At 45.3% G+C, this 12,237-nt stretch overlaps 1 protein-coding gene across 2 annotated transcripts in view; it reads right to left on the bottom strand.

The window, feature by feature from the left end:
• Positions 1-6,797: 6,797 nt before the first annotated feature.
• The window catches only part of PCMTD2 (protein-L-isoaspartate (D-aspartate) O-methyltransferase domain containing 2), a 44,795-nt gene continuing 39,355 nt past the window's right edge, over positions 6,798-12,237 (bottom strand). For both annotated transcript variants that reach the window (XM_069751109.1, XM_069751110.1), the window contains exon 6: positions 6,798-8,156. In XM_069751109.1, the coding sequence (XP_069607210.1) occupies positions 7,792-8,156 (365 nt within the window). In that variant the 3' untranslated portion in view covers positions 6,798-7,791. The remainder of the gene's footprint in view (positions 8,157-12,237) is intronic.

Here is a 12,237-nt window from a genome sequence, read left to right as displayed (position 1 = left end):
TCGGGTATCCCCTTAATTCTAATATTTTTCCGGCGACTCCGGTTTTCTTGATCCTCTATAGCTAGGGATGCCATATTTAGTTGGGATTTGTGGAAGTCCAGGTGGTCTTTTATTTTGTTAGAGTGGTTTATAAGAGAGGACTGAGTGGTTTCTAGGGATTCGACCCTATTGCCAATTTGTTGAATGTCCTCTCGTAGGCCAGAAACTTCTGCTATCAATGGTTTCATTGCTTGGATTAATGCCTTTTTGAGGAAGGATTTTGAGATTCCTCCAGAGTCTATCTGAGTGGTGTCACTTCCTGAGGCTTCATCGCTAGAGTCAAAATCGTCGACAGGGTCATCTGACTTGGTGTTAGAGCAAGAGGTCTTGTGTCTGTTTTCTACATAGCAGGTGAATTACAGAATGAGGCTTCAGGCTGCACAGGTGTTCTCAGGTCTGTCCACCTACTCCAGCACTTACCTGGGGAGTTTTATTGCTTTATTGCCAAGTAGACAGAATATACTCTAACATCTGCCCTGCCATCTTCTTCCCTCCATTACTGTGCTGCCAGGACAAGACGTTGTGCAAGAAGCAAAGCTTTAATAATGCTTAGTTGTACTTTTATTAGCGAGGACAAAGTCTCATGAAGATTCGGGAACAAGTCCACATTGAGCCGTGCTCTGAAAACTTGACTACAGCGGCAAAAAAACTACCTCTGCCCCATGTGATTCAACCTGAGCGCCGATGGTAGCGAGTTGATGCAATAGTACATGTTGCAGATGGGCTGTCACCATTGCAGCCCTGTCAATAAGGAGCAGCCTGTATCTCATCCTCAGAAATCTATTAAAAAAAAAAAGACACTGACAAAAGAAAAGGGTACAAAAAAACATTTATACTTAAAGGCTACATAAAATATACAAACAAAAAAATATTAGCACAAGTAATACAGCACACAAGTTGTAAAGTCAATATTAACCAAACAGCACAAATAGAAGAAATAAAAAAAAAAAATAAAAAAACAAACAAACTGCCATTTGGCACTGAAGTCTTATAATGAGTCGAACCCAAACGGCAAAAGGAGAAGTTTACCTAAACCACTTCACCACAACACCGTGCTCTTCTCCATGGCATCAAGGGATGTGGACAACTACCGCCATTGCCCCTCAAGTACTCACATATTAAGAGGCTTAACCTAAAAAGGGTTGGCTTGCTTTGGGGGGTCAATTGTTTTGTGTGTAACTTAATGCATGTATTTTGAACAAACAAAATCACTTATGCTATTAGGTTCAATTACAAATTTTGCAGCGTTTGGCTTTTAGAGGCTTTTTTGGTTCCGTCAAATGCAATTTTAATTTAGTATGTGGCCATATCATAGGAGCTGAGAGGAGCTTAAAATGTCTGATTGAAAAAAAAAATTGCTCCCAAATTTGAAAGAATTTAACCCCTTCCCGACCCATGACGCCACGTAGGCGTCATGAAAGTCGGTGCCAATCCGACCCATGACGCCTATGTGGCGTCATGGAAAGATCGCGTCCCTGCAGGCCGGGTGAAAGGGTTAACTCCCATTTCACCCGATCTGCAGGGACAGGAGGAGTGGTAGTTTAGCCCAGGGGGGGTGGCTTCACCCCCCCATGGCTACGATCGCTCTGATTGGCTGTTGAAAGTGAAACTGCCAATCAGAGCGATTTGTAATATTTCACCTATTATAACTGGTGAAATATTACAATCCAGCCATGGCCGATGCTGCAATATCATCGGCCATGGCTGGAAACAATAATGTGCCCCCACCCCACCGATCGCCCCCCCAGCCCTCCGATCTGGCCGGTACACTGCTCCGGCTCCCCTCCGTCCTGTGCTCCGGCTCCCCCCGTGCTCCAATCACCCTCCCCGTGCTCCAATCACCCCCCCTGCGCTCCGATCCACCCCCCCGTGCTCCGTTCCACCCCTCCCGTGCTCCGTTCCACCCCTCCCGCGCTCCGTTCCACCCCCCCATGCTCCGATCCACCCCCCCATGCTCCGATCCCCCCCCCCCGTGCTCCCCCCCACCCCATCATACTTACCGATCCTGCCGGGGTCCGTCAGTCTTCTCCCCGGGCGCCGCCATCTTCCAAAATGGCGGGCGCATGCGCAGTGCGCCCGCCGAATCTGCCGGCCGGCAGATTCGTTCCAAAGTGCATTTTGATCACTGAGATAGATTATATCTCAGTGATCAATCTCAGTGATCAAAATAAAAAAAATAAATAAATGACCCCCCCTCATAGGTAGGGACAATAAAAAATAAAGATTTTTTTTTTCCACTAATGTTAGAATAGGGGTAGGGTTAGGGGTAGGGTTAGGGTTTCGGTATGTGCACACGTATTCTGGTCCTCTGCAGATTTTTCCGCTGCGGATTTGATAAATCCGCAGTGCTAAACCGCTGCGTATTTATGGCGGATTTACCGCGTTTTTTCTGTGCATTTCACTGCGGTTTTACAACTGCGATTTTCTATTTGAGCAGTTGTAAAACCGCTGCGGAATCCGCACAAAGAAGTGACATGCTGCGGAATGTAAACCGCTGCGTTTCCGTGCAGTTTTTCCGCAGCATGTGTACAGCGATTTTTGTTTCCCATAGGTTTACATTGAACTGTAAACTCATGGGAAACTGTAGCGGATCCGCAGCGTTTTCCGCAGCGTGTGCACATACCTTTAGAATTAGGCTATGTGCACACGGTGCGGATTTGGCTGCGGATCCGCAGCGGATTGGCCGCTGCGGATTCGCAGCAGTGTTCCATCAGGTTTACAGTTCCATGTAAACATATGGAAACCAAATTCGCTGTGCCCATTGTGCGGAAAATACCGCGCGGAAACGCTGCGTTGTATTTTCCGCAGCATGTCAATTCTTTGTGCGGATTCTGCAGCGTTTTACACCTGTTCCTCAATAGGAATCCGCAGGTGAAATCCGCACAAAAAATACTGGAAATCCGCGGAAAATCCGCAGGTAAAACGCAGTGCCTTTTACCCGCGGATTTTTCAAAAATGATGCTGAAAAATCTCACACGAATCCGCAACGTGGGCACATAGCCTTAGGGTTAGGGTTGGAATTAGGGTTGTGGTTAGGGGTGTGATTAGGGTTATGGCTACAGTTGGGATTAGAGTTAGGGGTGTGGGGGGGTTAGTGTTGGAGGTAGAATTGAGGGGTTACCACTGTTTAGGCACATCAGGGGTCTCCAAACGCAACATGGCGCCACCATTGATTCCAGCCAATCTCGTATTCAAAAAGTCAAATGGTGCTCCCTCACTTCCGAGCCCCGACGTGTGCCCAAACAGTGGTTTACCCCCACATATGGGGTACCAGCATACTCAGGACAAACTGCGCAACAATTACTGGGGTCCAATTTCTCCTATTACCCTTGGCAAAATAGGAAATACCAGGCTAAAAAATCATTTTTGAGGAAAGAAAAATTATTTTTTATTTTCATGGCTCTGCGTTGTAAACGTCTGTGAAGCACTTGGGGGTTCAAAGTGCTCACCACATATCTAGATAAGTTCCTTGGGGGGTCTAGTTTCTAAAATGGGGTCACTTGTGGGGGGTTTCTACCGTTTAGGCACACCAGGGGCTCTGCAAACGCAACGTGACGCCCGCAGACCATTCCATCAAAGTCTGCATTTCAAAAGTCACTACTAGGGTTGAGCGACCTTGACTTTTTTAGGGTCGAGCCGGGTTTCGCGAAACCCGACTATCTCAAAAGTCGAGTCGAGTGAAATCGGCCGATTATGGCGAAAAGTCGAGGATCGACCGAAACACGAAACCCAATGCAAAGCCAATGGGATTTTTTTTTTTTTTCTTTCTCTCTCTCTCTCAACTGAAAAGTTGGTGTTACACAGTGCAAATCGCTAAAGTGCACAAGCGACAACATGGCGATAGGCGTCCACGCCCCTAAGACCTATGTCATCACTCCGCCCACGCCCCTTCATTGGCTGAAAAAAATGGCGCCAAGCGCGTCATACGAAACGCGACTTTGGCGCGAAAGTCGCGTACCGCATGGCCGACCCCACACAGGGATCGGGTCGGGTTTCATGAAACCCGACTTTGCCAAAAGTCGGCGACTTTTGAAAATGAACGATCCGTTTCGCTCAACCCTAGTCACTACTTCCCTTCTGAGCCCCGACGTGTGCCCAAACAGTGGTTTACCTCCACACATGGGGTATCACCGTACTCAGGAGAAACTGGACAACAACTTTTGGGGTCAAATTTCTCCTGTTACCCTTGGGAAAATAAAAAATTGCAGGCTAAAAGATCATTTTTGAGAAAATAATTTTTTTTTTTATTTTCATGGCTCCGCGTTATAAACTTCTGTGAAGCACTTGGGGGTTCAAAGTCCTCACCACACATCTAGATTAGTTCCTTTGGTGGACTAGTTTCCAAAATGGGGTCATTTCTGGGGGATCTCCAATGTTTGGAGCTAATTTTCCATTTAAAAAGCCAAATGGCATGCCTTCCCTTCCGAGCCCTGCCGTGCGCCCAAACAGTGGTTTACCCCCACATATGGGGTATCAGCGTACTCAGGACAAACTGGACAACAACATTTATGGTCCAATTTCTCCTATTACCCTTGGCAAAATAGGAAATTCCAGGCTAAAAAATCATTTTTGAGGAAAGAAAAATAATTTTTGATTTTCATGGCTCTGCGTTATAAACTTCTGTGAAGCACCTGGGGGTTTAAAGTGCTCAATATGCATCTAGATAAGTTCCTTGGGGGGTCTAGTTTCCAAAATGGGGTCACTTGTGGGGGAGCTCCAATGTTTAGGCACACAGGGGCTCTCCAAACGCAACATGGTGTCCGCTAACAATTTGAGCTAATTTTCCATTCAAAAAGTCAAATGGCGCGCCTTCCCTTCCGAGCCCTGCCGAGTGCCCAAACAGTGGTTTACCCCCACATATGAGGTATCGGCGTACTCGGGAGAAATTGCCCAACAAATTTTATGATCCATTTTATCCTATTGCCCATGTGAAAATGAAAAAATTGAGGCGAAAAGAATTTTTTTGTGAAAAAAAAAGTACTTTTTCATTTTTACAGATCAATTTGTGAAGCACCTGAGGGTTTAAAGTGCTCACTAGGCATCTAAATAAGTTCCTTGGGGGGTCTAGTTTCCAAAATGGGGTCACATGTGGGGGAGCGCCAATGTTTAGGCACACAGGAGCTCTCCAAACGCGACATGGTGTCCGCTAACGATGGAGATAATTTTTCATTCAAAAAGTCAAATGGCGCTCCTTCCCTTCCGAGCCTTACCATGTGCCCAAACAGTGGTTTACCCCCACATATGAGGTATCAGCGTACTCAGGACAATTTTGACAACAACTTTCGTGGTTCAGTTTCTCCTTTTACTATTGGGAAAATAAAAAAATTGTTGCTAAAAGATAATTTTTGTGACTAAAAAGTTAAATGTTCATTTTTTCCTTCCATGTTGCTTCTGCTGCTGTGAAGCACCTGAAGGGTTAATAAACTTCTTGAATGTGGTTTTGAGTACCTTGAGGGGTGCAGTTTTTAGAATGGTGTCACTTTTGGGTATTTTCAGCCATATAGACCCCTCAAACTGACTTCAAATGTGAGGTGGTCCCTAAAAATAATGGTTTTGTAAATTTCGTTGTAAAAATGAGAAATCGCTGGTCAAATTTTAACCCTTATAACTTCCTAGCAAAAAAAAATTTTGTTTCCAAAATTGTGCTGATATAAAGTAGACATGTGGGAAATGTTATTTATTAACTATTTTGTGTCACATAACTCTCTGGTTTAACAGAATAAAAATTCAAAATGTGAAAATTGCGAAATTTTCAAAATTTTCGCCAAATTTCCGTTTTTATCACAAATAAACGCAGAATTTATTGACCTAAATTTACCACTAACATGAAGCCCAATATGTCACGAAAAAACAATCTCAGAACCGCTAGGATCCGTTGAAGCGTTCCTGAGTTATTACCTCATAAAGGGACACTGGTCAGAATTGCAAAAAACGGCAAGGTCTTTAAGGTCAAAATAGGCTGGGTCATGAAGGGGTTAAAGGTTGATAACATAACATGGTAGGTCCCTTTCAACCACATTAAATACTGCCCAGTGCAGACTTTTGTTGCTTTATTTCTAGATACCTTAAACCATACTAGTGACTCACACAAAACGGCTTTTAACACCATGGACAAAGAACTTCTACTGACAAAGCACACCCTCACTCATAGATGAACCCTTACAGAGGCTGGATGTAGCATGATGATATGCTAAACATAAGGTCACACAAGTTTTAAAGCTCCCCCTTGTGGCTGAACTTCAGCACAACACACTGCTGAATTGCCTACTGCCCCTAAGAATGTAAAGCAGCTGTACTGGAGTATGGCAGGCTGTACTGACCTATCCACAGTATGTAATCTAGTGCCACCTTGTGGTCACAACCAAGTACAGCAGGCTGCATTGATTTGTTGATTATACACAATTCAGGTCAAAGGGCTGTTTCCTCTCTGCCAGGAAGTCTGTCATTCAAGAACAGCATTTTTTTCCTCCCTCTTTCCAAATCCATGCAGAGTCCGTTGCTGCGCCAGTTGTCTATTGTTGTCTGCAGTGTGGACGTCCCGTCAACATCGCTTCAGGTAATCGGCAAGCTTAGCGGCTTGTGTCCTATTCATGGACACAGCTGCTTGGCTGCAGCACTTTCTATGTGATGTCATCATTGCAGATAACAACAGACACCTGGAGAAGCTAACTAAACTCAGCAATGGACCTGGAAAAGGTGAGTAAGGGACAATTTTATTTCTATCTTTTTTTTTATACAACATACTATCTTAAGACAACTTTACTGTAAATGGAAAAGCAGTTTAATCTCCAATTCACTTCTTGGGTAAAGTACATAAGCAATGATTACCTCATGAAGTGTACATAGTGTCTTATTGGGATCTGTGAAGTCCAATAAGCTATTCAGCATTTTTCATAAAAAACAAACAAACAACAAATAAAAAATACAAATATATACATAGAAGTCATGCTGTCGTTCTAAGCTTGAGCCACCAGGGGGAGACAACAGCTGTTTACAACCCTTTTCTGTCCTGTAGATTCAGAATGGCATCATATAGGACGTGTGCGCCTTCTGAATGATAGGCTGCTCTGCCCGGCATTCTCAGAAGGTACAAGGCAGAATTATTCACACTGATGTTGTAGATTATGTATTCAATGACGGATACCGGTACTTGCAGAATGATCCAGTATAGAAAAAAAATCTCACTTGAAAAATGGTGCATAGTTTGCGTGACGACAGCCATGTAATGCTACAGCCAAGGCATATGAAGCTCCATCATGCTTACCCGAAATAAACAGCTTATTATTTATATTAAATGTTTTATCCAATATCTGTAAAAAACGGTTAATCTATCACCGAGGCCTCCGAATGGAAGTTTGGGGCAACATCTATGCAGAACAGATATCAAACGGTGCTTCGGATAAAACACTTTAGATACTCTGTGTCTATGATCTAATGCTATACTAAGTGCGGAACGTGGGAAAAAAAAAAAAAAATGTTGTGCTTGTCAAGGACTGCTCGGGTCTTCTAGAGAAGAGTAATCAGTTCCTTTATTCCGCCAACAATGGAAAGATTTGCCAAAGACATCAAACATTTTGGATTCTAGGAAAAGTATTCCCTGGTTGCTCTGACAACTGAAAATAAAGAGAAATGATGGTCAAAAGGGGCAGCAGGTCAGGCCATCTTCCCCATAAGACCAGATGACAGTCAGTTTCAGGGTTAAAAAAAATCAAAAATGAGTCACGACAGCCAGCAGCCATATTGTCCTGGAGTTTATTTCTCACGGTAGTAGAGTAGATAGCATTTCAGAGGATCTGGAAGAGGCAGGCTCAGGATCTTCTTTCGGAGAAAATTAACAGGAGGGTCTGACTTTGTACCATTGACGACTCGCTGTGCCTCCTCCACGTCGTCGTAATTGTTGTTGTCGTCAAAGGGGTTTGGAGTGCGGCTGTCAAACACGTCTTGGTCCAGAAAGTCTATGGTCTCCTTTTGGTGCCGCCGACTCCGTCTCAAGCGAGGTTTGTGCAGGTCGTGTGGAGTAACGTTCCTGAGGTTTGACGGCCGTTTCGGGATATTCCTAATATGCTTCCTGATGGCAAACCGCGCCAACTCTTGAAGTGAGCGCACGTTTGGAGGAGCTAAGGGAAGAAAGAAGCTGGATTCAATTTATGACTAGAAGGTTCAGTGCAGCTCATAGAATTTGTTACATAACTCAATATTGGATGTAAATAGATTCAACCATGTTGTTCATTTTATGAATAGAAATGTGAAAGGGTCATTTTCCTCCTCATCCAGTAGCCCAAAGGCTCTACATAAAATATAATGGGGTGTATAATAGGAAGGGCAGGGATATGCAACAGGTAAAAAGGAGGCAAAGAATTTAAAGGGGTATTCCCATCTCCAAAATCCTATCCTAATATGTAGTAGGTGTGGTAGTGGTAATAATAATAGCAAATACATCCATTTAAAAATACAATATAGTCCTTCTGATTAACTGTCGCTTAACAAATTGCACAGGTATTGCAGTAGCTTAGGTATCCATGATTACAACCACTAGCAACTAACTGTCACTATATGAGTGGTCATAACCATGGATACTTAAGCTACTGCAATGTCTGCACACGGGGTAAGCAACATAGAACTATACTACATTGCTAATTGGAGGTATTTGCTAATATTATTAACCCCTTCCCGACCCATGACGCCACATAGGCGTCATGAAAGTCGGTGCCAATCCGACCCATGACGCCTATGTGGCGTCATGGAAAGATCGCGTCCCTGCAGGCCGGGTGAAAGGGTTAACTCCCATTTCACCCGATCTGCAGGGACAGGGGGAGTGGTAGTTTAGCCCAGAGGGGGTGGCTTCACCCCCTCGTGGCTACGATCGCTCTGATTGGCTGTTGAAAGTGAAACTGCCAATCAGAGCGATTTGTAATATTTCACCTATTATAACGGGTGAAATATTACAATCCAGCCATGGCCGATGCTGCAATATCATCGGCCATGGCTGGAAATACTAATGTGCCCCCACCCCACCCCTCCGATCGCCCCCCCAGCCCTCCGATCTGCCCGGTACACTGCCCCGCTCCCCTCCGTCCTGTGCTCCGCTCCCCCCCGTGCTCTTGTCCGCTCACCCCCGTGCTCCAATCACCCCCCCGTGCTCCAATCACCCCCCCTGCACTCCGATCCACCCCCCCCGGTGCTCCGTTCCACCCCGTGCTCCATTCCAGCCCCCCCGTGCTCCGTTCCACGCCCCCCGTGCTCCGTTCCACCCCTCCCGCGCTCCGACTCCCCCCCCCCGGTGGTCCCCCCCCACCCCATCATAATTACCGATCCAGCCAGGGTCCCGTTTGTCTTCTCCCTGGGCGCCGCCATCTTCCAAAATGGCGGGCGCATGCGCAGTGCGCCCGCCGAATCTGCCGGCCGGCAGATTTGTTCCAAAGTGCATTTTGATCACTGAGATATAATCTCAGTGATCAAAATAAAAAAAAAAATAATAAATGACCCCCCCCCCCTTTGTCACCCCCATAGGTAGGGACAATAAAAAAATAAAGAATTTTTTTTTTTTCCACTAATGTTAGAATAGGGTTAGGGTTAGGGGTAGGGTTAGGGTTAGGGTATGTGCACACGTATTCTGGTCCTCTGCGGATTTTTCCGCTGCGGATTTGATAAATCCGCAGTGCTAAACCGCTGCGGATTTATGGCGGATTTACCGCGTTTTTTTCTGCGCATTTCACTGCGGTTTTACAACTGCGATTTTCTATTGGAGCAGTTGTAAAACCGCTGCGGAATCCGCACAAAGAAGTGACATGCTGCGGAATGTAAACCGCTGCGTTTCCGTGCAGTTTTTCCGCAGCATGTGTACAGCGATTTTTGTTTCCCGTAGGTTTACATTGAACTGTAAACTCATGGGAAACTGCTGCGGATCCGCAGCGTTTTCCGCAGCGTGTGCACATACCTTTAGAATTAGGCTATGTGCACACGGTGCGGATTTGGCTGCGGATCTGCAGTGGATTGGCCGCTGCGGATTCGCAGCAGTGTTCCATCAGGTTTACAGTACCATGTAAACCTATGGAAAACCAAATCCGCTGTGCCCATGGTGCGGAAAATACCGCGCGGAAACGCTGCGTTGTATTTTCCACAGCATGTCAATTCTTTGTGCGGATTCCGCAGCGTTTTACACCTGTTCCTCAATAGGAATCCGCAGGTGAAATCCGCACAAAAAACACTGGAAATCCGCGGAAAATCCGCAGGTAAAACGCAGTGCCTTTTACCCGCGGATTTTTCAAAAATGGTGCGAAAATATCTCACACGAATCCGCAACGTGGGCACATAGCCTTAGGGTTAGGGTTGGAATTAGGGTTGTGGTTAGGGTTGTGATTAGGGTTATGGCTACAGTTGGGATTAGGGTTAGGGGTGTGTTGGGGTTAGTGTTGGAGTTAGAATTGAGGGGTTACCACTGTTTAGGCACATCAGGGGTCTCCAAACGCAACATGGCGCCACCATTGATTCCAGCCAATCTCGTATTCAAAAAGTCAAATGGTGCTCCCTCACTTCCGAGCCCTGACGTGTGCCCAAACAGTGGTTTACCCCCACATATGGGGTACCAGCATACTCAGGACAAACTGCGCAACAATTACTGGGGTCCAATTTCTCCTGTTACCCTTGTGAATCTAAAAAAATGCTTGCTAAAACATCATTTTTGAGGAAAGAAAAATGATTTTTTATTTTCACGGCTCTGCGTTGTAAACGTCTGTGAAGCACTTGGGGGTTCAAAGTGCTCACCACATATCTAGATAAGTTCCTTGGGGGGTCTAGTTTCTAAAATGGGGTCACTTGTGGGGGTTTCTACTGTTTAGGCACACCAGGGGCTCTGCAAACGCAACGTGACACCCGCAGACCATTCCATCAAAGTCTGCATTTCAAAAGTCACTACTTCCCTTCTGAGCCCCGACGTGTGCCCAAACAGTGGTTTACCCCCACTCATGGGGTATCAGCGTACTCAGGTCAAACTGGACAACAACTTTTGGGGTCAAATTTCTCCTGTTACCCTTGGGAAAATAAAAAATTGCAGGCTAAAAGATCATTTTTGAGAAAATATTTTTATTTTTTTATTTTCATGGCTCTGCGTTCTAAACTTCTGTGAAGCACTTGGGGGTTCAAAGTCCTCACCACACATCTAGATTAGTTCCTTTGGGGGTCTAGTTTCCAAAATGGGGTCATTTCTGGGGGATCTCTAATGTTTAGGCACACAGGGGCTCTCCAAACGTGACATGGTGTCTGCTAATGATTGGAGCTAATTTTCCATTTAAAAAGCCAAATGGCGTGCCATCCCTTCCGAGCCCTGCCGTGCGCCCAAACAGTGGTTTACCCCCACATATGGGGTATCAGCGTACTCAGGACAAACTGGACAACAATATTTGTGGTCCAATTTCTCCTATTATCCTTGGCAAAATAGGAAATTCCAGGCTAAAAAATCATTTTTGAGGAAAGAAAAATTATTTTTTATTTTCATGGCTCTGCGTTATAAACTTCTGTGAAGCACCTGGGGGTTTAAAGTGCTCAATATGCATCTAGATAAGTTCCTTGGGGGGTCTAGTTTCCAAAATGGGGTCACTTGTGGGGGAGCTCCAATGTTTAGGCACACAGGGGCTCTCCAAACGCGACATGGTGTCCGCTAACAATTGGAGCTAATTTTCCATTCAAAAAGTCAAATGGCGCGCCTTCCCTTCCGAGCCCTGCCGAGTGCCCAAACAGTGGTTTACCCCCACATATGAGGTATCGACGTACTCGGGAGAAATTGCCCAACAAATTTTATGATCCATTTCATCCTACTGCCCATGTGAAAATGAAAAAATTGAGGCGAAAAGATTTTTTTTGTGAAAAAAAAGTACTTTTTCATTTTTACAGATCAATTTGTGAAGCACCTGAGGGTTTAAAGTGCTCACTAGGCATCTAAATAAGTTCCTTGGGGGGTCTAGTTTCCAAAATGGGGTCACTTGTGGGGGAGCGCCAATGTTTAGGCACACAGGAGCTATCCAAACGCGACATGTTGTCCGCTAACGATGGAAATAATTTTTCATTCAAAAAGTCAAATGGCGCTCCTTCCCTTCCGAGCCTTACCATGTGCCCAAACAGTGGTTTACCCCCACATGTGAGGTATTGGTGTACTCTGGAGAAATTGCCCAACACATTTTAGGATCCATTTTATCCTGTTGC

This window comes from Ranitomeya imitator, chromosome 2 (assembly GCF_032444005.1).
Source record: "Ranitomeya imitator isolate aRanImi1 chromosome 2, aRanImi1.pri, whole genome shotgun sequence".
Classification (NCBI taxonomy): Eukaryota; Metazoa; Chordata; class Amphibia; order Anura; family Dendrobatidae; genus Ranitomeya; species Ranitomeya imitator.
Note: the sequence above shows the minus strand (reverse complement) of the source record. Positions and strands in the feature narration are given on the sequence as shown.